We start from the raw sequence: 24,350 nt of genomic DNA on the forward strand, positions 1-24,350 counted from the left end.
TTTCAGTTAGAAAGCACTGATGAAGCCACGGCCCCTGAACTAAGCACGAGACCTCTATGCTGGTGGGGTTTTTGACTTGGCTCAACGCTCCACAATCAGCCAGCGAGGGCTCATGTCCTTGTTGATGATGTGTCTTACTGGTTGCTCTGGTAACCTGTGCAGAGGGGACGAGGTCGAGGGTGCTGGAAGGAGAAGTTCCAAAAGGGCCACTGGACTCAAAGTTTTCTCCCACAATCCACATCCCTTTGAGTCTTAAATAACTGTATAAACTGACATTTGATTATTCCCATCCCCTCGAGGGAAAACACAACTCATAGATCAGCTTCTCTTCCTCCACATCTACAAAGACTCATTGGCCTGGACCTCTCCAAAGTGCTCTGCAAGATTGAAGAGTGAAACCTCACTTACAGTAACAGTTCAGTGTGGTGATCCCGTCGGAGTGACACTTTGCCAACTACCGTTTTCCCTTTCATTGTTTTGCAAACAGATGTCATTTTCAATTGAATTGTAATGTGTATTATTACAGTGTATAACAGCCATTAAATGCATCTGATTAAAGGGAACCAAACGGTTTTATAACGCAAGCAGTTATCAAATGAACAAAACAACTTTCACTGACTTTAATAACCTCAATGTAACAGCATATAATATGCAAATACGTCAAAGTGCAATGCATCATGTTTAAGTGTCCGCTGGCTGTGAGAACTTGTAGGGTTGCCCTAGAGCAGTCAAACAGATGGCAGGAAGAATTGAAATCCATTTGTATAATAACAGCTGCTATTCCTAAAAAGCCCACATGGGGTCGCACTCTGCGAGTGAGCTATGCGTTAGACCAGGGGATCAACGACAGCGTTCCTCCAGGCAGCAGCAGCCCCTCGAACGTGACGCCGCACAAACCCCCGTCAACCGGGCCACCCGTGCCCCCCCCCACCCCCCCACGCCGATGAGATGATTGGTCCGGCCCGCGGGACATCAAAGTGGACAGTATGTGGCTCCCTACTTAAAATGAGTTTGACAACTCTGCCCTAGACCTTACACACTGACACATGCACGTGTGAGAAGGAGGATACGTCTCAAAGGGAGCTGAATAAATCTGACCTGCACATTCTGCATTCAATTCTAATATACACAAGTACTTGGTTTCTTACATTTAATGTGCAGGATACTGGGAGCGTTCCAATTGACTCGTGACGGCTCTATCGCTACAAACTACAGCAGTTTATCCCATTTGCGATGGAGTCATCCATCACAGAGGGTGGCAGAGCACTGTAGCCATAGCTCTGAAAGATGCAGTCTTGCACAAATATCCAGAATTGTGGGATACTTTAACTCAAGACTATATTATTCATATTTGTCCTATTTTATTTTGTCAAGGCATTTTTCTCTATGACACATTTTCATGTTCATTTATGAGTTCTTATTCGATGTGTCAGTACGGGGGGTGCGTGGGCAAGGAGGGAGGACTCAGACGCGGAGTATGCAAAAAAAAAAGGACTTTAATAGTCAAAAACAAAATCAAAATCACTCCAACCGAAAAAAAACAAAGACGGGGACCTGGACTTGAACTAACAACAAAATACACTTACATGGCATGAGGACAGGACACGACACTAGAACAAGCTTCTCTAACACTGACAATACCGACATGTAATGACGCCACACAAGACAAGAGACTCACAGGGATTAAATACACAAGGGAGGTGGAGGTGATTGGACACAGTTGGAAACAATCAGGCAGGGCAGACAATCACAGGGGAAGACAGGACAAGGCAGGAAGTGAAGTTAACCCAGGAACACAAGAGACATGAAAACTACAAAATAAAACAAGACAAGAACCCAAACCGTGACACGATGAATGAATAGTTTCTCTCACCATGTCTCTTTCTATCAGTCTGTGTGTGTGTGTGTGTGTGTGTGTGTGTGTGTGTGTGTGTGTGTGTGTTGTCCCTGGTTGCCCTCATCCTTCTCATCTGCCCCATCCACCCAACTGCCTCCAATTCGAACAAATGTCCCATTGTCCAGTTCTAATTACAGTTTTTCTCGATTGTTTAGACACATTTTCTTAAAGCATGCCTCATACTCTCAGAACTCTACACACAAATCAAAAAACACACACACAATGGGCAAACCCCTCAATACTAAATACAAAATGAAACTTTACATTCAAAACAATGTAATTTCTTCTCAAAATGGTATTTTGTTTTCAAATGACACACACAAACCATCAAATGAATAGACTTTTATAAGAACCAGTTGAACACTGATGTGCTCAATTTAAAACACTATGATGAATGGAAAACTCTTCTCCATTCATCATAATGACTTTTTTTTACACTTACTACAGACAGTACAGAAATACGTGTGTTGTAAAATATTTAAAAATATTGTTTTTATACTCAGAACACACAAATACACGGTAAAGAATATATTTTATTTCCCCCACGAAAACAATGCACACAGTGTACATCCCAACCAACACAAAGTTGCACATACAGTGGTCTACATACCAAACAACAGAAGAATTTACTGTGTACAGGCCCCGACGATACCATCAAAATAATGTTCTTACTCAAGTGCAGCGTTAGGCCATTGAAACTATGGAGCAGCATCTACACGTGAGCTGTAGCTCAGAAACAGATAATCCGTAACCCCTGATCAAGGATCTTCTGATGCACACAACGCTTCCAGACCATCACACTGGAGACAGAAACGCACACTTTTCCTGTCATTCAGCAACTTCTCTCTCACTGTCAGTTCCTTGTTCCCATGGTAACAGACTGTTCCCGACAGGAAGTCTTTTGACAAATGTAGCGTGCAAGAGTCTGCAGAGTAAAGGAGGTCAAGGCATCTTTACGTTATTATTGCAACAAGCTTTCCAATGTTCAGTCATAAGGGGATGTGTGTGACTTATTTCTGTTTGTAGCCAAACTGTCCCCAGATGGGAGGAAAAGGGGGACATTGTCTTAGAGGTGGACTTGGTTTGTTTCCACTTGATGGTAAATGTCGGCTGTCAGTAAAAGCCCCTCAATTTCAATTGGATCCCTCTGATTTTACTGTTAAATAAATCACCTCTTAGTGGTTTGCTTATTCATGACCCGAATCAGATCCGCTGTGCACACACACACACACACACACTGAGTGGAGTGAGTAATGCTATGAGTTACGAAATGATCTCATCCTGGGACACGGGGAGATGATGTCAGACTGTAGAACTCCTGGAAGTGTGGAGGTTGTTACAGACCACGAGGGCTGGTGATGCATTGAGTGGGAGGCCAGTGCGTTTGTCTTCATGTGTGTGGATGCACTTGATCGCTCAAAGAATATTAAAATACTCTTACTTTATTAAATTCTGTGTGAATTAATGCGTTTGGACGTGTCCATCTGTCTGGTTGTTTAGGACTAGAAGCTCAATGAATTCTATTGCTCTTGGTCATACATTTTAATACAAAAGGTGAATTTAAGATGTATTCCTTCTATGCAGAGGGATCTGATTTGTCCTTTTTTCTTTTTCATTTTATTTGAACAACCGTCTCCTCCCAAACTTCTCCCATCCTGGTATGCTCGCCCTCTTTCACTTGGTCCTCCCTCTCGTCTTCGTTTGATCTCATTTCCCTCCTCCTCCTCCTCATCTTCCTCCTCTTCCTCCTCCTCCTCCTCCTCTCACTCATTCTTTTTTCTCTGTCTCTCGTCTCTCTCGCCCGCTGGTGATCTCATTTCCAGGATGTGTCTGATGTCTGTGTCCCAGGCGTTTACCATCAGTGGAGGTGGGTGAGTACAGAGGGGACGAGAGAGGATGGCTGAGGAGACAGAGGCATGAGGACACACCCTGGTCTCTCCTCCTGCGCTGCACGCTGTCTCCTGTGTTGTGGCTGTGGACATCGTGGTGACATCATGTTAGATGTGTGAGCTGAATGAAGGATCAAACAACACAGATGTCCTGCTGCATCCCCTCAGGGTTCTTCTGCTATCCAGACAGTTTCCTGTGTTACATTAATATCTTCAAATATTAAAAAATATATGTTATAATAAAAAAAGCCTGAATGTGGGGTTAGGGTTACAAACACCAACGACCCCCCGGGGCATTAACCAGTTGAATAAATGGCAGACCAACAGCAGTTTGGGATACATGACGACATTCGAGTATAAAAACCGAGTCGGGGAATACCAAATAACGTTATAATACTTCTGGCCACTTGGGGGCAGCAGAAACAAGCTGTGACACACTATCCCCTTGTAAGCGGATGAGATGAACACATTAGCAAACTGCAGATTATTTACATATTTAGTACATACAGAGCAATGTTAGTATTCGTTTGAAATCATGTCTCATTCAGTGTGGCAACTGCTTCGTTTTAGATGTATTATTGGAGTATTATTTGGGAATCGTTGAGGTCTGTCTCATGTAACAGGCATGACGTGGATTCTGCTTTATTTCTTGAGACCTTTTTTCAAAGATTTCTGAGCCTAATTGGGGCGTTCATGGTGAAAACCCCTTTGTAGGGGTGAGTGATATTTAAAGAATAATGTGCCCAATGCCCAAGTTGTGAGAATATTCATAACAATAGAATATACAATATTAAAGTGAACTGTCGGACATGTCATCAGACACATCATTTTGTTTAAATCCCAAACTCAACACGATTGAACTTGGTTGGTTAATAATGCAATTTGATATCCAAGAGGAACACGCCCTTAACACAACGGCTGCACTTAAAATACAGTAGTGGTTACGATAGTGGTGTCGTAATACAGTGTTCAGGTACCTGTAATATGAATATTTGCGATCGGAACAGAATTATAACATGTAGTTATCATGAAGAACTGCATGTGCTTCACACTGCAGAAGCATCTCTACTTCTAAATAATTGAGTGTTCTGCATGCATCCCCCCTGCTGAGGAGCACACACACCTCCAAGCTTCACCAATTTCTCCCACTACTTCACCCAATTCTCCAACGTGCATAATATTCACACACACACACACACTGCTGCGCCATACAATAAAACGGCGGATCCACCACCCACCCTTTCAGTTCAACACAAAGAGCTCCCGACCCTCCCCCGAACCTTCCTCTGCGCTCTCATTGGGTGAGCGGCTCAGATGCTGGCCGTGTCTCGCACCAATGAGAAGACTCCAAAGTGATGTCATGGAGGCAGCGTTGATGCTGATGCTGTTGCCCGGCGCCTGTATCCGTGCGGCCAGACGGGGGGAACCGTAGTCACGGGTCCATCAGCAGCAGCCAAGGACACTGGGACCGAGAGGGGTGAGTTAGCATCTCTAGACACACAGCTGCACACATCTGCATCTTACTTTACGGACTCCTGTGTTGGAATGTAAAGCTGAAGGTTGTGTGTGTATGTGTGTGTGTGTGTGTGTGTGTGTGTGTGTGTGTGTGTGTGTGTGTGTGTGTGTGTGTGTGTGTGTGTGTGTGTGTGTGTGTGTGTGTGTGTGTGTGTGTGTGTTGTATAGGGGAGAAAGGGGTGGGGGTGAGCATAGTGATTATGCAGTGGTTGCTGACATGAGGAAGAAAAATGGAACTCGGTGTACCCACAGACTGCACGCTTTGTGTCATTTATTATTGATGGGCCATGTGTGCAGAGACAGCTTTGTGTCTGCATTTGGGAAATCGAGGAGGTTTTTGTCTTTATAGTGATCGGGTGTAGAGAGGAATATTCAACAAATACTATCTCAAAGTTCCCATTCTTTATTTAAATCGATCATGTACATTTTGAAAGTGTATTTCGTGCTACAGGTTGAATGACTGTGTGCACAGTGTGAAGGTATCCGGTAAGAAGAGATAGCAAGACAACCATTTGCTGAATCAATCTCAATGAATTGTGTCAAACCAAAATGGCTCGTTAAGGTGTCAGATGCATTTACCTATTGGTGGAATTCTCTTCCAGTGTGCATGGTATGGGAGCTGTGGTTTGAAGTTGCTGTCTGATATAGCAGCTGCAATAATCACACGGGTTTGTTCAGGATTCATGCAAGAATGTAAAAACAAAGAGAAAATCTAGAGTAGAGATGACCAAGCGAGCTATGCTAAGCTCAGCTAACTAACTGATGGATATAGCTTCATATCTTACTCTCATCAAGAATAAGCACATATTCAAAAACGTTGAAATTGCTTTAGATTTAACTTTGGAAGGATGACAAATTAAATAGCAAAGTACAGGAAATCCTCAGCAGCTTGAAGCATTGATCTGCAGCTGTGTGCACAGTGCATGTGTATTCCAGCTGGACCGCCTGATCAGCATGGGACTGATACTTTAGTAGAAGTATGAGGGCATCTTAAAGTATTAGTACACCCACGTCGCACGTGTGTGTCCTTGACTGTCCCACTGTCATCTGTGGTCTCATTGGTCTTTATAAATGGAGGTATTTACCTTCTATTAGGGGGTTAAATGTACATGCAGTAGCCCACAGACTGGAAGCATGGGGACGCTAATTTCTGGCCTTCAGAAACCGCCAACACCTCTCCAGCTGATCCAGACTGTCGGGGTGTGGCAACACTGCAAGTACACAATTCCAGGTAGTGTAGCAACATACGAAATGTAATGCAAGGTTGGCAGGGGTTAGCTGTTCTGTGCTATTTGCACAACTCAGCATGCGTTCTGGACGCTGGGGGAACTGTTGCATGGCTCTTATCAGAAACTGCACATAGTAATAGATTGTTATTCATAGTTACAGTGTGTAACTCCCTCTGATCCAGCCATGCAGACCTACAGCTGCATCACTAACACAAACTAAGTGATCACGCTGACCTTCCAACACCACAGGTGCTGTGGACAATCACCATGTTAGAACTTTATTTAGCCTTGTGTTTTACCTCACAAAACATGTTATAATCCAATCAAAATATTCCTAAATCCTACATAATGCCAACAAATGACACATCAAAGAAAAAATATATATATATATATATATTTTATTCAAGCAAGTAGTGCATTACGTCTCAACATGATGAAAGCTGGTTTGGATGATTATGTGGAGAAGGAATTGTTGTTTGGTTCAATGAGGCTCACAACAGGAACATTTCCTCTCCTCAGTCCTCAGCCTTTTTGCTCCAACACCTGTGTTCTGGGGGCCACAGGTTCCATCCATAATACCTGAATCAAAGCCAAGCTTAGCGTGGCCCTCGGCTGTAAACAGCGCCACAGACAGGCCACACCTGGAACTACATGTGATGACATCCTCTAATTAGATGACAATATACTGTAAGTTCTCAAGATATACAGTATGAGTCTTTGTTGATTTGAACCATGAGCTGCAATGATGTAGGACGTCATTTAAATATAATAACGTATTTATTTGCTATAATTGTGGTTGTTTGTATTTTTTTTTGACTAAATAGGGCATTGAAGGCAAAGCAAAGCTAAAAGCAAATCTTTCACTAGTTTGCTTGTTTAATTAAAGTATTGTTAAATCTCCTCCCCCCTCATTAAATATTAAGGCTTATCACTTGATACTGTTTGTATCACAGAGCCATATTTTAAAAGTAATTTGGTAGCCTCATTGTCATCTTCTAATGCGACATCATTTGGTAAATACTAAACCTTCTACGCAAATAAGTGACACACAGGAAGTGTGTCACTTCTTTCCCACCAGAGTTGCTGTTCTATCACTTCCTGTTTTCTGAGAGTTGTGCAGCGCCTGCGTCTGGAAACAAGACCTCATGTAATGGGACTTAGGAGTGGACAAAGTATCACAAATCAGTGATGTATAAACATTTTAAGGGTAAATTAATAGAGGGACGGGATATTGTCCTCATGTGAATATGTGAAATTTGTGTTTAATTAAGAATGACCCTGAGTTTGGTCCTCATGAATTCAAATCTGTTGCTCAACTTAAGCCCGAATGGGAGGTGCTTGCATCCGCAGTGTGTCGTCCCATAGCTACTGCCCCTCACATTTATTATATGACCTTTGAATGTGCATTCAGTCCTCTCTCTCTCTTCCTCTGACAGACTGAGAAGGATCTTCAGCATCCCTGGGGAGTCACACATACGCAGTGAGAAGATGACTCTGGCAGGTAAATGCAGCCACAGCAGAAAGTCCTACACACCACTGCAGCTGCCTCAGCTCTCCTGCAGAAGCTGCCCATTCCAAAGAGGGAATGACGATGATGAGAGTGCTCATTCATCATCTCAGCCATGTGTTGGCAGCGGTATTACTGTCAACACAACAACACAATAAGGATGACTAGTCACTGTCGGCATCTTTCAGCCAACACAATGTCAAACATCACAAAGCAAGTGTGTGCGTGTGTCTGTGTGTGTTGTGTGTGTAAAGTTGTTTTAATGTTTAGGTTATATTTAGGGTTCAGGGCAGGTTATTAGGGTCACGGTAATTCTCCAGGAAATGAATGTAAGTGAATGGGATGTCCTGTCAAGCGATGGAAACTTTACTGTGTGTGTCCTCAGCCTACAAAGAGAAGGTCAAGGAGCTCCCCCTGGTGTCTCTGTTCTGTGCCTGCTTCAACCCACAGACTGCAGACAAGCCCACATACAAGGCAGAAGGTAACAATAAAGGCATTTTATACATCCAGCAAAAATGATTCTAGCCAGATATAGCAGCCTACATCGATCTGGGAAATGTAGGAATTATTGTTTCCAACACAAATTAAGACTGTAAACTTGGCCACAGATGCGGTGGACCTGGGCTGGTGCGTCATCAAAGACGTGGAGGTAATTGAGCTGAACAAGCGGACATCTGGCCAGGCCTTCGAGGTCATCCTCAAGCCCCCGTCATTTGACGGGGTGCCAGAGCTCAATGGCTCCATGCCCCAGCGTCGCGACCCGTCCCTGGAGGAGATCCAGAAGAAACTGGAGGCGGCCGAGGAGAGGCGAAAGGTGAGAGGGGCGCAGGAGGGGTGGGTTCGGGGGACGTTTCCTATTATCGTACCCACGATAAACCCAACCTGATCGGCCCTAACCTTGAACTTGTAACCATAAACTCCAGCTGCTGCTTGTTCATTGTCAAACATCTGACAACGCTCTTTGTGGGCAGCTAGATTTATCAACAGGAGGAAATAGGTTGGAAATGGATGAAAGGAAAGAGGGAGGGAGTGTTGGACTGGATGGAGGAAGCAGAAGGAGGGTGGAAAAATAGAGGGGCATGAAAGCACACGGGCAATTACTCACAGAGGCTCATATTCATCAAGCAAAGAGTTGATGGGGTGAGGGGGAGGAACAGAAGGAGAACAGAGTTGAAAAGAGAGGGATGACATAATGTCTCCTGCAACAAAGCACTCACGCAACATCAAGTGTCGCCTATAGAACAGATTTATTTAAGTGTCTTAAAGGCCCCAAAGACGTATGTGTTTAGTCGGGGTCTTACTGTTAGAGGTGAAGAAGTCTCAATAGGTTTGGTTCCTTCACACTAGAGCTTTCACCACGTAGTGGGCCTTAAATAGGTCAAAATCCCACCAGCAGGGAGACCATTTTTGCAGATACCCCTGTTGCCTCACCTTTGGTGCTGTACGTTTCCAGTGTCAAGAGGCCGAGCTGCTGAAGCACCTGGCGGAGAAGAGGGAGCACGAGCGTGAGGTGATCCAGAAGGCCTTTGAGGAGAACAACAATTTCATCAAGAATGCCAAGGAGAAGCTTGAGCAAAAGATGGAGGCCAACAAGGAGAACAGAGAGGCCCTGCTGGCCGCCATGCTGGAGAGGCTGCAGGAGAAGGTACGCCCATAAGAGACGTTCCACCACCATGAAAAATCCACACAAACACACCAAAAACATGATCATGGGTCATTTTCTTGTTTGTTTGCTTGCATAAAACGTTCGATTTGATGAAAAATCTGTCCATTGAAGCAGTAAGGGCTGTTATGTAGAAATTTAAAAGATTTAGAGGACATCCAGCAATGAGACAAACCAAACAACAGATGGAGGAGAAGTTCCATGCCACTTTCTCGTCTGCAAGGAGCTAGAGCCGATTAGCTTAGCTTAGCTTAGCATGAAAACCGTACATTACCATTTTTACATATCAGTTTTCTGCGTGGATTAAACAGATAAAATACAATGTGTTAATCAGCAAGTGTAGGTCCAGGCTTCTTTTTATATTGAGAGACCGCCAGGTTTACTGTGTCCCCTGTTTCTGTACTTTTTATGCTATTAAGTAATTGCCTCACAGCTCCAGCGCCGAAGGTAGTTGTATCTTCTCATCTGTTTGCTAGGTTCATTTTCTAATATTATATATTTGGTTTTCTTGTGTTGGTATCAGTGACACATGTGTACACCACCAGCCAGCTAACCTAGCTTAGCATTAGGATTGAAGAACCCTGGCTCAATTCAGAGATAAAACAATCCACCCAGCAGCAGCTTGTTAATAAGAGGAAGTTCTGAGTATGAGCGTATCTATCTATCTATCTGGATGTGCCATTGAGGTCACCCTAAATGAACTGGACTTGCGTTTACATTCTAATGTGGTTCACGTGGTCAGTAATCATGAATATTATATGAGGTGGAAAAGCTTTTACTTGTTCATGACGAGATGCTGAGTCGTCGTCCCCCCTCATTAATGCTGACACATTTTGAATGCTAACGTTGCCACGTCTCTGTGTTTCTGACAGGACAAACACGCAGAGGAAGTGAGGAAGAATAAGGAGATGAAGGAGGAAGCCTGCCGGTAGATGAAGAGAAAAAAAATAGAGAGTGGGGGGACAGAGGGTCTTATGATTGGTATAATTTTTTTTTTTAAATGATGTAAATCCAAACGGTGCAGTAAAGATAAAAAAGAAACTCAAAAGCAACTGAACTAATGGGAACAGTAGGTTTTGAAATTGCTGTGTGCTGTAAACTCCATCTGTCTGTGTGTAAAAGGCTACATGGCCGAGGGGGGGCCGAGTGGGGCATTCAAATAAAAGACACCAGGTGCGGCAATGGTGTATTGGTGAGGAATTGGAGCACAAATGGTGGCTGTGGTTCTAACCTCCTGTGTATCTGAGCTGTGTGTGATCTGTGGTAACCGTTTCTACTCCATCCGACCGTGATTTACAGAACACACTCAGTACAATACACACAAACAGGAAGTAACACACTCACTTCTGCTGGTTCCCTCGTTAAAAAAAGAAAACCATTTAAAAAAAATCCCTTTGCTGTGATGCTTTTTGTGGGTTTGTTGTGACGGTCTGCTGGGAAGCCTGAATGAATATCAAAGGGAAGAATGGGGGGGGACTCAATAAAAGGGGAGGATCCAGCTCTGCTGCACACTGCATTTCCCGCTCTTTGTAAGAATCTTTTAGTGTCTAGTTGTAGATCATCTTAGATGTAGAACACTGATCGCACTTCTCTCATCCCGTTAAGCACAACTCACACATACACATCACCCAGAAGTCCCCGGTTGGATGTAGTACTTTGCCTCGTGTGTCACTGATGGTCAGTGTTTGATCAAATGAATGTAAACCAAAATAAGTCCCACAGAAAGATGGCATTTAGCTTGTTGAGTCATACTGACTTGATTGAGGGGTGTGACGTGTGTAACTGGGGAGTCTTCCTTGCTGTAGATGTGTTGCTGGGTGGATTGTATCTGTTTGGCTTGGTCAGTAAAAACGGCTTCACTGATCTCTGGTGCTCCTCATTCCTCCTGTGTTCGTGGATGGTTTGCATGCACAGTAAACAAAGGTAATTCTAACTAATAATGCAGATCAGGGAGTAATGAAATACATACACTCACCGGCCACTTTATTAGGTACACCTGTCCAACTGCTCGTTAACACTTAATTTCTAAGCAGCCAATCACATGGCGGCAACTCAGTGCATTTAGGCATGTAGACATTGTCAAGACAATCTCCTGCAGTTCAAACCGAGCATCAGTATGGGGAAGAAAGGTGATTTGAGTGACTTTGAACGTGGCATGATTGTTGGTGCCAGAAGGGCTGGTCTGAGTATTTCAGAAACTGCTAATCTACTGGGATTTTCAGGCACAACCATCTCTAGGGTTTACAGAGAATGGTCCGAAAAAGAAAAAACATCCAGTGAGCGGCAGTTCTGTGGGCGGAAATGCCTTGTTGATGCCAGAGGTCAGAGGAGAATGGCCAGACTGGTTCGAGCTGATAGAAGGGCAACAGTGACTCAAATAACCACCCGTTACAACCAAGGTGGGCATAAGAGCATCTCTGAACGCACAGTACGTCGAACTTTGAGGCAGATGGGCTACAGCAGCAGAAGACCACACCGGGTGCCACTCCTTTGAGCTAAGAACAGGAAACTGAGGCTACAATTTGCACAAGCTCATCGAAATTGGACAATAGAAGATTGGAAAAACGTTGCCTGGTCTGATGAGTCTCGATTTCTGCTGCGACATTCGGATGGTAGGGTCAGAATTTGGAGTCTACAACATGAAAGCATGGATCCATCCTGCCTTGTATCAACGGTTCAGGCTGGTGGTGGTGGTGTCATGGTGTGGGGAATATTTTCTTGGCACTCTTTGGGCCCCTTGGTACCAATTGAGCATCGTTGCAACGCCACAGCCTACCTGAGTATTGTTGCTGACCATGTCCATCCCTTTATGACCACAATGTACCCAACTTCTGATGGCTACTTTCAGCAGGATAAAGCGCCATGTCATAAAGCTGGAATCATCTCAGACTGGTTTCTTGAACATGACAATGAGTTCGCTGTACTCAAATGGCCTCCACAATCACCAGATCTCAATCCAATAGAGCATCTTTGGGATGTGGTGGAACGGGAGATTCGCATCATGGATGTGCAGCCGACAAATCTGCGGCAACTGTGTGATGCCATCATGTCAATATGGACCAAACTCCCTGAGGAATGCTTCCAGCACCTTGTTGAATCTATGCCACGAAGAATTGAGGCAGTTCTGAAGACAAAAGGGGGTCCAACCCGTTACTAGCATGGGGTACCTAATAAAGTGGCCGGTGAGTGTATGTTGCTGTTACATTTGGCATATTAATGCTACAATGTGAAGTCAATAATAATTCTCTTTTTAGTAAATATGAAACTAAAGTAGTCTGAGAGCAACATCCGTCAGAAAGGAGTCAACTTAAGTCATTTGAAGGACTCACTGTACACTCCCTATATGACATGTTTCTTTATTTTGCATGAAACACAAGACCATTAAACATGCCATCGACAGATATATTGACATCATGCATGAATTCATCTGAACTTTTACAAGACCCTTATGAGTTCAAATTGATCATATTACTCATTTCACATCAATTCTCCAACATATTGTTATTAATAAATTAATACATACATGCCATAAATACATGTCATGCATAAAATAATCATGCAAAATAAGAGAAATAAGACATTAGTTTCCTTTTTTTTAAGACCCCCCCCCCCTCCCAAAAATTCATAAAGCCTTTACAGATATATATTAGCCCCCTTCTGACCTGAGGCAATGACAGGAAGTGTGTGTTCGGTGATGTGGACGTGACCGTGTCAGTAGGGGTCTAATGACTCCGTTGAGATGTCAGAGTGTGAGGTTGGTCCTGCGGGCGACGACGCTGGGCCTCACACAGGTGCAGCCCACCGAGATCACCTCCGTGCCCAGTGTCAAGCTGTACCTTCTCCTCGAGCTGTTACCGGACCTCGGCATCAAGGTTCTGGAGTGGGGGGAGAAATGAGTGAGGACTAGTCGGGAAACGCAGGACATCATGAGCTCATCAAATGGAATCCCAGAGACGAGACGGGGAAGAAGCCCATCTAAAGCATCATTATTTACAAGACAAGGAGAAAATATACCTGTCTCCTGTTAGTATTCGGTGTATTAAGGTCATAGTTAAAAAAATATACAGCATATGCAATTTAGTTTGAAAAGATTACTGGGATTAAAGAAAAATAGTTTGATGCTTTTGAGATTAGCGGAAAGAAATGCTCTCATCTCACGACTACATCTCACTGAGTGCGGTGGACACACTTCTTCAGATCAAAGAACTGCAGGGCTCACTTGTGGAGGACCAGGACCTGGTGGTAGATGGGTTTGGCCTCCAGGGAAGCGTCTTCTCCTCCCCCGTGCAGGCTGAGACAGCCGGAGGTGAGACACACGGCGTGGAAGATCTGCCGAGGTAACCGCGACTCCACACAGGACTCTCTGCAGAGGGAGGAAACACATCTCTATGGAACGGCTTTGAAGGTTCTGAATCTAGAACCGAGAAAGCCGATGAGGCCCCACCTGTACGTCCACGGAGACAGGGACATGTTGGCCATGCTCGAGGAGGACCTGCCCAACTGAGGGCGCACGGAGGAATCTAGGACCAGTCTCATGGACGTGCCCGCCAGTCTGGATCCCTGCCTCGACCTGGAGGAGACCGCCAGGCCCACAACCAGCAGAGCTCTCAGCACCTGAACGTCAGAACACCAGCTTTGTGGGTCAGACGGCACGTCAAAGAGAAACGGAACGCTGTCCTCGTTGGATGAAAGTGACTCACCAGCAGCATGTTGGGTCTCTGTGTGAACGCTGAGGCCTCCTGCTCGTCTCCTTGTGTCTCTCCCTGTGTTTATATGCAGGCGCGCTGGGTTGGTGTGTGTTGGTGTGTGTTGGTGTGTGTTGGTAACCTCGGCAGTGCACATCCGCTATGACTGTCACTCGATGTCGATCTATAGATAAGATCTTTTGACTTTTTATTACTTTCTCATTGCATTACACGCTGTCTTCATGCACTGGATTTCGGCAGCTTAACATCATTTTGTTATTTTTCTTCGCACAAAGCACTGTTCTTTTTACTCTGCTCCAGTTTGGCCTTTTATTCCTAGAAGAGAGTGTGATGAGCCAGGTGTGAAGGTGTGAAGCTCCCTTTTTGATGTGATGAACCACCAAACCAAAATAAAATGATTCATGACGTGCTTTCAAAAGAAAAAGGCCTGAACTTTGATTCTTCAGTCATGTAGAAGAACAGTGCGTACACCTACAGACCGCCAGCAGCCTGAGAGATGTAGGTCAAGGAAACGCTGATGACGGTTCTGGTAATGAATCAGCAGAAACCCTCTGATAACATCTTCTTTCCTCCTGCATCATGTGAGAGACGAGCCTCCGAACTGGAGCACGGCTCCTGGATGAGGCCCGGCAGGCCAACGTTACGCTTGAAGCCCACTCCTAAACCCAGCTGAACACTGTGTACTATCGTATATTATCATCAGGTCCAACGGGTTCCCATCCACAGTCGAGCTGCTCATCCAAGGAGATGAGTCGGGCCCACAGTGCTGATTGGGGGGGCCGGGGGGGCGGTTTACCTTCTTTTCCGTGTCCATCCACGCTGCAGCAGGACTGAGAAGCAGACCAGTCATGTAACATCTTGAAGACACTCAGATTGTGACCCACACGGCGGCGCTTTAGATCCTCCAGTTGAAACAGCTGCACAGGGTCCACAGGGAGAGCTTCTCCTTCAGGCTTTAGGACCCACTCTCATCAGGTTGCTTATTTCCATGGCCCCTTTGGCAGTGAGGCCCTTATTAGGTCAGTCTCCTAAAAGAAATATAGGTTGTTGACCCTGGACGTGGTGGTAACGTTTGGACTCCTGCAGCGAAGTTGCACTTCAGAGTGGAAATATACTTTTTGATATAAACCTGATCAGATGGCAAAGAGTCGCAATCCAAGCTTCCCTCAGAGGAAATGCTGAGGATCAAACATCGACAGGCAGAAGGACCTCGTATCAGTGTTCCTTGATATCCATCTTCACATGGATACCACGAAGCTAATGCTTTTGTGCTATTGCTTTCAGACATAAAAACAAAAAGATCTCAAATGTAAGCTTTTCTTTTATTGCGCTTTACCAGAACCAACTGCTGCTGATCGGCAGCATCGACTCCAACGACTTCTTATGATCGTGTGGGAAGCAAGTTCCAAAAGTCAAAGTGATGTGAGGTGAGGCTGCTGCAGCCTTTGGTCCCATCCGTGATATGAGTCAGCCGTGGGTGTCGAGAGTTCTTATTGGGGCCATCGGAACCACAGCAGCATGACATCACCGGGGCCAAAGTGGGAGACCCAACGTCTGTGATGTGGGTTGTGGGTGCAGAGAAGGTATGTGGACCCCCCCCGAACCAACCACCAGCTGAAACGTAATCCGGTTTGGTCATGTTGATCCGTGAAGCACAGCAGTGTGTCGGGGGGGGGGGGAGGGCGGCCTCCCACACAGACCTGTTCAGAGCAGCTGTTCTGGGAAATCAAATTTCCCAGAACTCTTCTTTACAGTTTGTTTCAACTGCTAACAAGACTTCTTCAAGACTTAAACCACACTTTCAAAACTCTTCACACTGTCTGCCTTTCCAAGATTCATTTTGGCCAAAAGTCACCCAGACCAACAGAAGAAGAAGGAATTAGAATTCTTTTGTTTTCTTTGAATATGATACTTTATTTGTGAAAATAGGTCAAAAAAGAAACAAATTCTGAAATTCCACAGCAAAATATAAAATAATCAACACATCAACAACACTGTGGTCTAATCACTGATTGTAGTCCTGTGAAGGTTCTAGTCCTCCCTCTCTCCTGCATTAGGCCACAAGTTCTCATCAACATCACATCTGATGTCCTCTCTGGCAACGCATCTTGGAAAGAATCTTCTGGAATGTCTGATCCAACCCTGGCAGTCTCCAGGAGAAATGTCTCCACACCCCGCATTCATTGCCTCCAGTAAAGTCATGTGGATGGTGGTCATAAACCTTCCACCTCCATGAGGAAAAGAACTCCCCTATGGGGTTGAGGAATGGAGAGTAAGGTGGGAGGAAAAGTGACACCATTCTAGGATGGACTGCAAACCACTCGGTGGTGAAATGCCACATTGTCCCATACAGTTATAAATGTTGGCTGATTTCTTCTCTCTGCATCCCTTTAGCTTTATCTTAAATGAACTGACCGAGTCTGCCCCCCGAGAGCTGGTTCCACAAAAGAGGAGCTTGATAACTGAAGGCTCTGGCCCCCATCCTACTTTTTAAAACTCTAGGAACCACAAGTTCATTCTCTACTTCTTTGTATTATGTTATTGTTTTGAGCATAAGTTTAACAGTTTGGAAAGCCGTACGTTATCATGTGCAAGTTGGCCTGTAGGTAGACAGAGATTTGGTCGTTGTGTCTGAGTGAGAAAAGAAATGATGTCATTTGAAAGATGTAGTCATTGAATGTACTTTGTGCCAAAGCAATGAGAATCGGTGTAGCCCACATATACTTCTGTGTGAAGAGTTTTGAGTATTGAGAAATGTGTCCTAGCGACTGTACAAAAGTGTCAAACTGACATCCTGGGACGTGCTGCAAACCAGTCTGTGACTGCAACAGACTGGTGGAAGGCCACATTATGCCACTCAACCAGGTAGGGCAGTTTGAAGCCCCTTGCCTTCTCTCCTCTGCTGGCACAGGTCATTACGCAGGTCATTCAGAAAGGAAATAAGTGTCTCTGTATTGTAGGGGCCAACGAGGGGCCCTTCATGATGCACACTCCTCTCTGGCCTGGGACATCCACGGCTGCTCTGTCCAATCACATCTCTTCCCCTGCGTCGTGTTGCCACATAGATAAAAGTATGTGGAGTTCACCCTCTAAATAACAGTTTTACAGTAATTAGTAACAGTTTGCATAGCTGCATGCACCCTGTTCGGTTACTGAACATCTCACCTGGACACACTGAAACTTTCTCTCAAAGGGTACAGTGTACAATTGCGTCATCCTTATTTTAGGTTTCTCTAGGACTGTCGTTGTGCTGACTGTATATATCAATTATCATTCTAATTTGAATGTGGTTTCATCAGTTTTGAAAGCAGTGTTAAGCGTATGAAAAATAACATGCAAATGTGTAGTTTTTTGTGGAGTACGAATGACAAAATGTGCTGATTGACGCATTTTGTCTGAAAGCAACACCTGTGTGCTGCTGAATGTGTGAAGTTTTGAAAATGTGGTTTGAGTTGAACAATGCACAATAACTTGTCGTTTCCTCTGTAAGACCTTGAAGTGGATCCATTAGCTCATTGTAATTTGGGGACTATTAATCATTTCATTTAGGATTAATGCTGAATCACGCTGTGCTTTCCTGTGCACGTGCGCTTTGAAAGAACTGCAGACTTTAATAACAGAGGGAAACACTAACTTAAATACGAATAGAAGGTAGATGGTTAGCGAGTCGCTGCAGCTACACAAGTGCTAGGCAAAAGTCAGTGTGTAAATTAAGCTCCTCATTCGGCTCAGGAAGCGAAAACAAGCACCACATTCTGCGTTGCGTTTCAGTAGGTACCAGTCGAACCTAGGCCTAGTGTTCTTAAACCCATAATCAGATCTTTATTGAGTGGTTTTATTTTTTCCATGAAGTAGCATCTTGTGATGTACTGCTTGTCAATCACTTAAACAAATTGTGTTTGTCACATGTTTAATGTTTCAATAGACAACTACAATATCAAAACCGCTTTTCAACTATTTACAAACCCAGACCTCACACATGGAGGGTAAGTGGAAGCATTTCCACCAGGAGAACAACCTGCCTGAGACCATCAGGCCTCGTCACAGACCAGGTTCGCTTCATGTCAGCGACACAAAGGGATCAATCAGGACGTGTGACGGACAGTCCTCTGATTATTCCTCTCAGATGAGGAAGATGATGTCGTCGGCCATCATGACCTTGTTGTCGTCCTGCATGCGAGCCAAAGCGCTGCGCACCTCGGGCTCCGTGAAGCGCCGCTCGCGCCCCTTGTTGATGGCGTCCGTCAGGGTCGCCATGTTCACCGACTGAGCGTGAGCCGCCTCGAACACGTCGAACAGGGACGACATGAACTCCTTCAGCCTGGAGGAGAGCACAGACTCGGTTAGGTCTCCAGTACGTCACGTACAGCCCCCCCCCACTGGGAAAACTGCAACGCATCTCACAGTAGTATCAACGGATGCTATTTACAAAAACAAATTGTTTCTTGTAGCTGGCGATGTGCTGGATCATTTTCAAGATTAGATTATATACATCAGAGAATAAAGGAAAGACAAGACACCCCCCCTTTGGAGGAGGAACAGGGCCCTGGTCACTGACTCATGGGTGGTTTATGGCAGTGATCTATAATATATTGATACTCTTGTTTGAAAGCGCCACTCACCTCTCAGCGGAGACCTCAGAGTCTCCAGCCTTTGACGCCGTGTCCATAGGCTCCTCCTCCCGCTGTCCCTTAGCTGCTTTCTGAGCACCGGCCTGAACTAGAGAGCAGAAGGACCCACGTGAGCCTTGGTACACTAAGAATGATACCAAGTTCATACAGGCAAACATACAAATTTGTGTTTTCCTTTTTTTTTCTTAAGGTAGAGAAAAGGGACAGAACAGGAGAAGGTAGACAAAGGCGATCCTTACTCTGAGGGACCTCCTGCTCCTCGCTGAAGTCGTACGGGCTGTAGGTGTCAGCGCCCTGAGAACCACGGCGCCCTCTGCAGGACGCACAGGACCATGTGAGCAATCATGTTGGGTTGGTAACCTTTTGTTTGCATGCCGTGCGGCTGTACATCACCTCTTTGTGGTTTTCTGTGAACTCTGAGTGGAGGCCTCCTCTTCCTCCTCTGAACCAGAGTCCCTCTCTTGTCTCGAGCGTTTCTTCTCCTTTTCCAGGACCTGTGGAGGAAACCAGACCGTGTGAGCGTTGTTCACATCATCCCTTCTCGAGCAGACCTAGAGGGACGGACCTTTTTGAAGTAGGCAAACTGCACCAGCTCCACGGCCACCTCCGAGTCCTCCAGCTCCACAGCTTTGCTCATGCGGGCCTTGGCGTGTGCCGTGGACAGACGGATCAGCGTCTCCAGCGTACGGGCCGTCACTGGGGACGTCTGGGGAGGACAAGGGGACACGGTCAGAGCAAAGTCTAAATGCCTGCTGTGGAGAAGGACCGTCCTTCACAACACGGCCGCTCACCCTGGCCATGTCGGCACCCATCTGCTCCTGGCTCCTCAGCCGCGAGTACTCCTCTGCGATGTGTTTGGCTGCCTCCTCCGTCAGCACAGGGGTCACCGCCTTCGCAATGTGGATGTACTTCCTCATGAACTCCTTGCTCACAATCTTATCCCTGAGACAAAGGACACGCTGTTTGCTTCCATGCTTATGGTCACCGTTTAGGGTTATTCTCCAGCTGCGTGCGTACCTCTTCCTCTTGCTTCCGTGCAGCAGGTTGTTGTGCTTCTCGTAGATTTGCAGCTCCTCGTGCTCCTCCACTATTGCATCTGGGTCTTCAGTAGCCAGGACGTCTACGGTTCCACCGAACGCCATGGCTAAACAAAAGGAAGGCAATCAAACAGGTGGCCCCCCGAGACACAAAGAGCTGCAGGAAGAAGCCGCTGCGCACAGCACCTGCTCCCTCCTGCTCGCGGGGGTCGCGGTAGCGGTGCATCCTCAGCACGTGGTCCGAGATCTCGCGGTCGTGCTCGGCGTCCATCTGATCCAGCACGATGAACAGGAGGTCGAAGCGGGACAGCAGGGAGTCCTGGAGGCCGATGTTCTCCATGGGGGTTTTGTACTGGTCGTACTGCACGAGACGAGAGCTGGGTTAACCCCTGGAAAACGAGGGGGATGGGGGGGGGGGGGGGGGGGTCGGATCGGCGGCTCACCCTGCCGTAGACGGGGTTGGCGGCCGCCAGCACGGAGCAGCGGGCGTTGAGGCGGGCGTGGATGCCCGCCTTGGCGATGGTGACGCGGCCCTGCTCCATCACCTCGTGGATGGCCGTGCGGTCCATGTCGGACATTTTGTCAAACTCGTCGATGCACACCACGCCGCGGTCGGCCAGCACCATAGCCCCCGCCTCCAGACGCCGCTCACCTTGGGGGGGGGGGTCGAGAGTTAGTGTGTGGGGGCAAAGGACGCACCACTAATGTTTGCACACCAGCATGGATCACGTACCAGTCTCCTGGTCGGTGGTGACCGCGGCGGTGAGACCCACCCCAGAGGAGCCCCGCCCGGTGGTGGGGATGGCCCGGGGCGCCGTGTGAAGCACGTAACGCAGCAGCTGGGACTTGGCTACCGACGGATCGCCTGGTGAAGAACAAGGCGTGATAAGGCGTGACTGATAAGCTCCTCCCCCCCCCCCCCCCCCCCCCACACCAAAAAGGTTCATGCTTAGGAAAAGTGGGTACCGATGAGCAGGATGTTGATGTCTCCTCTGATGCGCGACCCGTTCTCCAGCACCTTCTCCACGCCGCCCAGCAGCATGCAGAGGATGGCCTTCTTGATGTACTCGTGGCCATGGATACTGGGAGCCAGTGAGCGGGCCAGCTGATCGAACACATCCTGAACACAAGAGACCATTCATTCATTCATTCATTCTCATGGAGAGCAGGTCAGCAACGATCAGATAGAAGGAGGTCGTACCAAGTGGGGGTTCTGGCTGAACTTCCTGATCTTTGCCACGTCGTCAGCTGAGAAGTTGGGGGACACTTCCTTGCTCATGGGTTTGATGTGGCAGGCTATCATGATGGTCCTGAGGCAGATGGACGGGTCATTAGTGACGTAGAACACAGGGAAACTGAGGTTCTGCTGCACGCTGGATCCCGTCTCACCTGAACGTCCCGGAGGTGAACCCTCCCTTCTTTCCGGGCAGGCAGCGGTATGTCCCGATGGATTGGACTCTGTCTCCCGGCTTGACGATGTCCACCAGGTCGTTGTCCAGGATGATGTCCACGGAGCGGGGCAGCTGGCCGGCCGGGGCTTTCTCCGGCATCTCCTGCACCGTGATCGTCTGGTGGTCCTTGTAGACGGAGAGGCCGAACTCCGTCTCCAGCGGGTTGTTCTCCTCGTCCTGGAGACACAAAGACAGGCGGCGATGTGGGTTTGGTTGGGGTGCAGGATCCGGGGAGGGGGGGGGAGGGGGGTGTAAGAGGATACAATGATAGTTACCTTGGTGGGGTAGATGGCGCTGGAGGGAAAAGCATCCAGCGAGGTCATGTCGGTGTACTTCCTCTCCATGGTCTTCTTGGTGGCCGGGCAGTAGTGGACGCTGCGCACCACTTTAGGACGCACCAGGGAACCTGAAGAAGCACCGAGGGACAGGTTCTTAACACCCGCTGGACCGGTCTGACACACGCACTTCATGAAGGGCGCGCACACACTCACACTTTGTGATGATGCCCTCCACGCACACCATGCTGCCCAGCAGGCGGGAGGTCAGGGTGCGGGGGGTGACGTGCTTGGCGCCAAAGCTGCCCTCGAGGGCGATGAAGAACTCCTCATACTGCTTGGAGTAGGTGGCGTCCACGGAGGCCACGAACTCCTTCAGGGCGCGCTGGAAGGCCTGCAGCTCCTCGAAGGCGTTGCTCATCAGTCTGGCAGAGAGGACCCGACGGAGGATGTGACCATGCAGCAGTTTGAGGTTTTCAACGGGAATTAACACAGTGGCACGAAAACACTCACGGTGTAGTTTCAGGGCTGCGAGAGCGCGTTAAACTACAATAAACACTACGGGTCACCCATGCAATAGATCATTGGTTTGGTAGCGCGCGCACACGCACACACACACACGCACACACGCACACACACACGCACACACACACGCACACACACACGCACACACACACACACACACACACACACTTTGAGACTCACTTTGCAGCCCGGGCCTCGTTGCGTCTCCTGAGGTCGTTGATGTTGACGACGAGTCGCGCTTTGTTCTCCCCGATCATGTCCCGGACTTTGCTCTGGTAAACCCCCTGGTCTTGCTGCGGGAGAAGGACACGGGATTTGTCAACACGACACGAGGATTCCACTGGTTTAAGCGTTAGGGTCGTTAGATTGTGACCGCTGTCACCTAACGTTAGTTACCGTTAACCGACAGCAGCGCGCGGACTGCTCGTTCTTTCGTCATAACCGCGTGTTTTCTCATTGCTCCGCCACAACAAACGGTTGAACCGGATAAATGGCGGACTTACATCGTCATCCAGAAAGTCCAGGTAGTCCCGCTGGGCCGCTCTCATCTCCCGCTCATCTGCGACGTCGGTTGCCATGGCGGAATGTTGTCTGTTGCCCTCTGAAACGATATTAAAAAGTAGCACAGCTCGGGACGGGGTGACTCCGCTGCAGCCGGACGACACACTGAGGAGATTTTCGCGCCACTGCGTGCCGGTCGGGAGGAGGGCGCAGCCAGCGATTGGTCCACTCTGCACACGTGCTTTGTACAGGCGGCGGGTGAGTGTCGGGCTGTCCAATAGAATGCACCGTAGCCGTACATGGCCCCGCCCCTTCATGAACTCGCGGGAAAGTAACGCCGGAAGACTGTGACGTCGTGAACACATTTCGTTAGACATGTTGGTTCTGTCTAACAACAACATGTGGCAAAGCATTCTGAACGTTACTATACAGACACGTGGCAGTAACCGCTCATTTATTTACGTGTTGTTTTTCTAGCATGAAGTCATCATAGTCGATTATAGAAGGCTTGGTGACGTCACGCTACCTGTTGGTCACAGGCACGCTATATTTTGTAATGATGGATGAAGGATTCATGACTAATTCTGTTTGCCCAGGCCATGGCGTGCAGATGTTGATCATTTCTGACCTGCTTTGATTCATTGGTGATATTCTCTGTGTGCAATGTTGTGGTTTAATTTACTGTGGAATGCAGGACTAAACAATGTTCAACCTTGGAGAGTTGGCTGGAGCTTCTCTAGCATGGAGGGCAGAATTAAACAGCCTCTCGAATGTGAAGGAGGAACAAACACAGTGAGGGATGAGTCGCGTCTATTGAGTCTCATCTTCTGAAAGCAGTGGGGCTTTATGACCAAAGCGCAGGTGACACCAGCCACTCAGTACTCTGCTGCATTCTCCAGAGGTGATATGGCTGGGCTTTAATCAGTGGAGAGCACATTTGGTACAGAAGGACTCTGCCTGATGAACAGACGTTCAGTGACATCACCAGTGGAAGAAGGACATGCTTTCAACCCCTTCAAGAGGACCCAGGGTGGAAAGCATTGCTCCAGGGCTCTTCTAGTAGTTGTATCATTTCTGTTGTAGGATTTGAATGTATTGTACATCTTTTACATTGTTGATTCTGTACACATGACATCCATTGCAGTCCGTCCATCCTGATAAAAGGATCCTCCTCTGATGTTCTCACTAAGGTTTCTTCCCTTTTTTCCCCATTGAAGGGTTTTTTCATTTTTGGGGAGTTTTTCCTGTGCCGATGTGAGGGTTTCAGGGCAGAGGATGTTGCATGTGTACAGACTGTAAAGCCCTCTGAGGCTAATTAGTAATTTTTGGCTATACAAAATTGAACTGAATTGAATTGAATTGAATAGTAGTCCAGTGTCACCTGGAACTCTTTATTTATCATCCACAGAGCTGCTGTCTACATTTGAGCCACTAAATCCTTATAAAGTCAATGTAAAAATGTTCTAACAAGCAAAGCTTACATTTTTAGTTTAACTATAAATCACAGATTGTATTTGAAATAAT

The 24,350-nt window shown here is 47.0% G+C and overlaps 3 protein-coding genes across 4 annotated transcripts; 1 reads left to right on the forward strand and 2 right to left on the reverse strand.

Moving 5' to 3' along the window:
* Positions 1-5,135: 5,135 nt before the first annotated feature.
* Positions 5,136-11,563, forward strand: stmn4 (stathmin-like 4). The gene is made up of 6 exons (XM_037449926.2): positions 5,136-5,263; positions 7,967-8,031; positions 8,423-8,518; positions 8,646-8,851; positions 9,491-9,682; positions 10,573-11,563. The coding sequence occupies exons 2-6, from the start codon at positions 8,019-8,021 to the stop codon at positions 10,630-10,632; spliced, it is 567 nt and encodes a 188-aa protein (XP_037305823.1). The 5' UTR covers positions 5,136-5,263; positions 7,967-8,018; the 3' UTR covers positions 10,633-11,563.
* Positions 11,564-12,895: 1,332 nt separating this feature from the next.
* On the reverse strand, positions 12,896-15,276 carry il17a/f3 (interleukin 17a/f3). Its single transcript, XM_037449924.2, has 3 exons — positions 14,145-15,276; positions 13,920-14,063; positions 12,896-13,575 (listed from the first exon to the last, which is right to left on the reverse strand). Exons 1-3 carry the CDS (start codon positions 14,540-14,542, stop codon positions 13,443-13,445), a joined length of 675 nt encoding a protein of 224 aa, XP_037305821.1. The 5' UTR covers positions 14,543-15,276; the 3' UTR covers positions 12,896-13,442.
* A 2,535-nt stretch (positions 15,277-17,811) lies between these two features.
* mcm3 (minichromosome maintenance complex component 3) lies at positions 17,812-23,433 on the reverse strand. 2 transcript variants are annotated; one of them, XM_037450179.2, is made up of 17 exons: positions 22,829-23,429; positions 22,506-22,618; positions 22,017-22,225; positions 21,801-21,931; positions 21,464-21,702; positions 21,276-21,384; positions 21,041-21,194; positions 20,808-20,939; positions 20,518-20,726; positions 20,261-20,435; positions 20,055-20,181; positions 19,829-19,979; positions 19,603-19,743; positions 19,431-19,531; positions 19,277-19,350; positions 19,029-19,125; positions 17,813-18,727 (listed from the first exon to the last, which is right to left on the reverse strand). In XM_037450179.2, exons 1-17 carry the CDS (start codon positions 23,237-23,239, stop codon positions 18,529-18,531), a joined length of 2,772 nt encoding a protein of 923 aa, XP_037306076.2. In that variant the 5' UTR covers positions 23,240-23,429; the 3' UTR covers positions 17,813-18,528. The 2 variants fall into 2 exon arrangements, with proteins under 2 accessions (XP_037306075.2, XP_037306076.2); XM_037450178.2 differs by having other exon boundaries at positions 17,812-18,727; positions 19,829-20,181; positions 22,829-23,433.
* Positions 23,434-24,350: the final 917 nt, after the last annotated feature.

This window comes from Pungitius pungitius, chromosome 20 (genome assembly GCF_949316345.1).
Source record: "Pungitius pungitius chromosome 20, fPunPun2.1, whole genome shotgun sequence".
NCBI classification, from domain to species: Eukaryota; Metazoa; Chordata; class Actinopteri; order Perciformes; family Gasterosteidae; genus Pungitius; species Pungitius pungitius.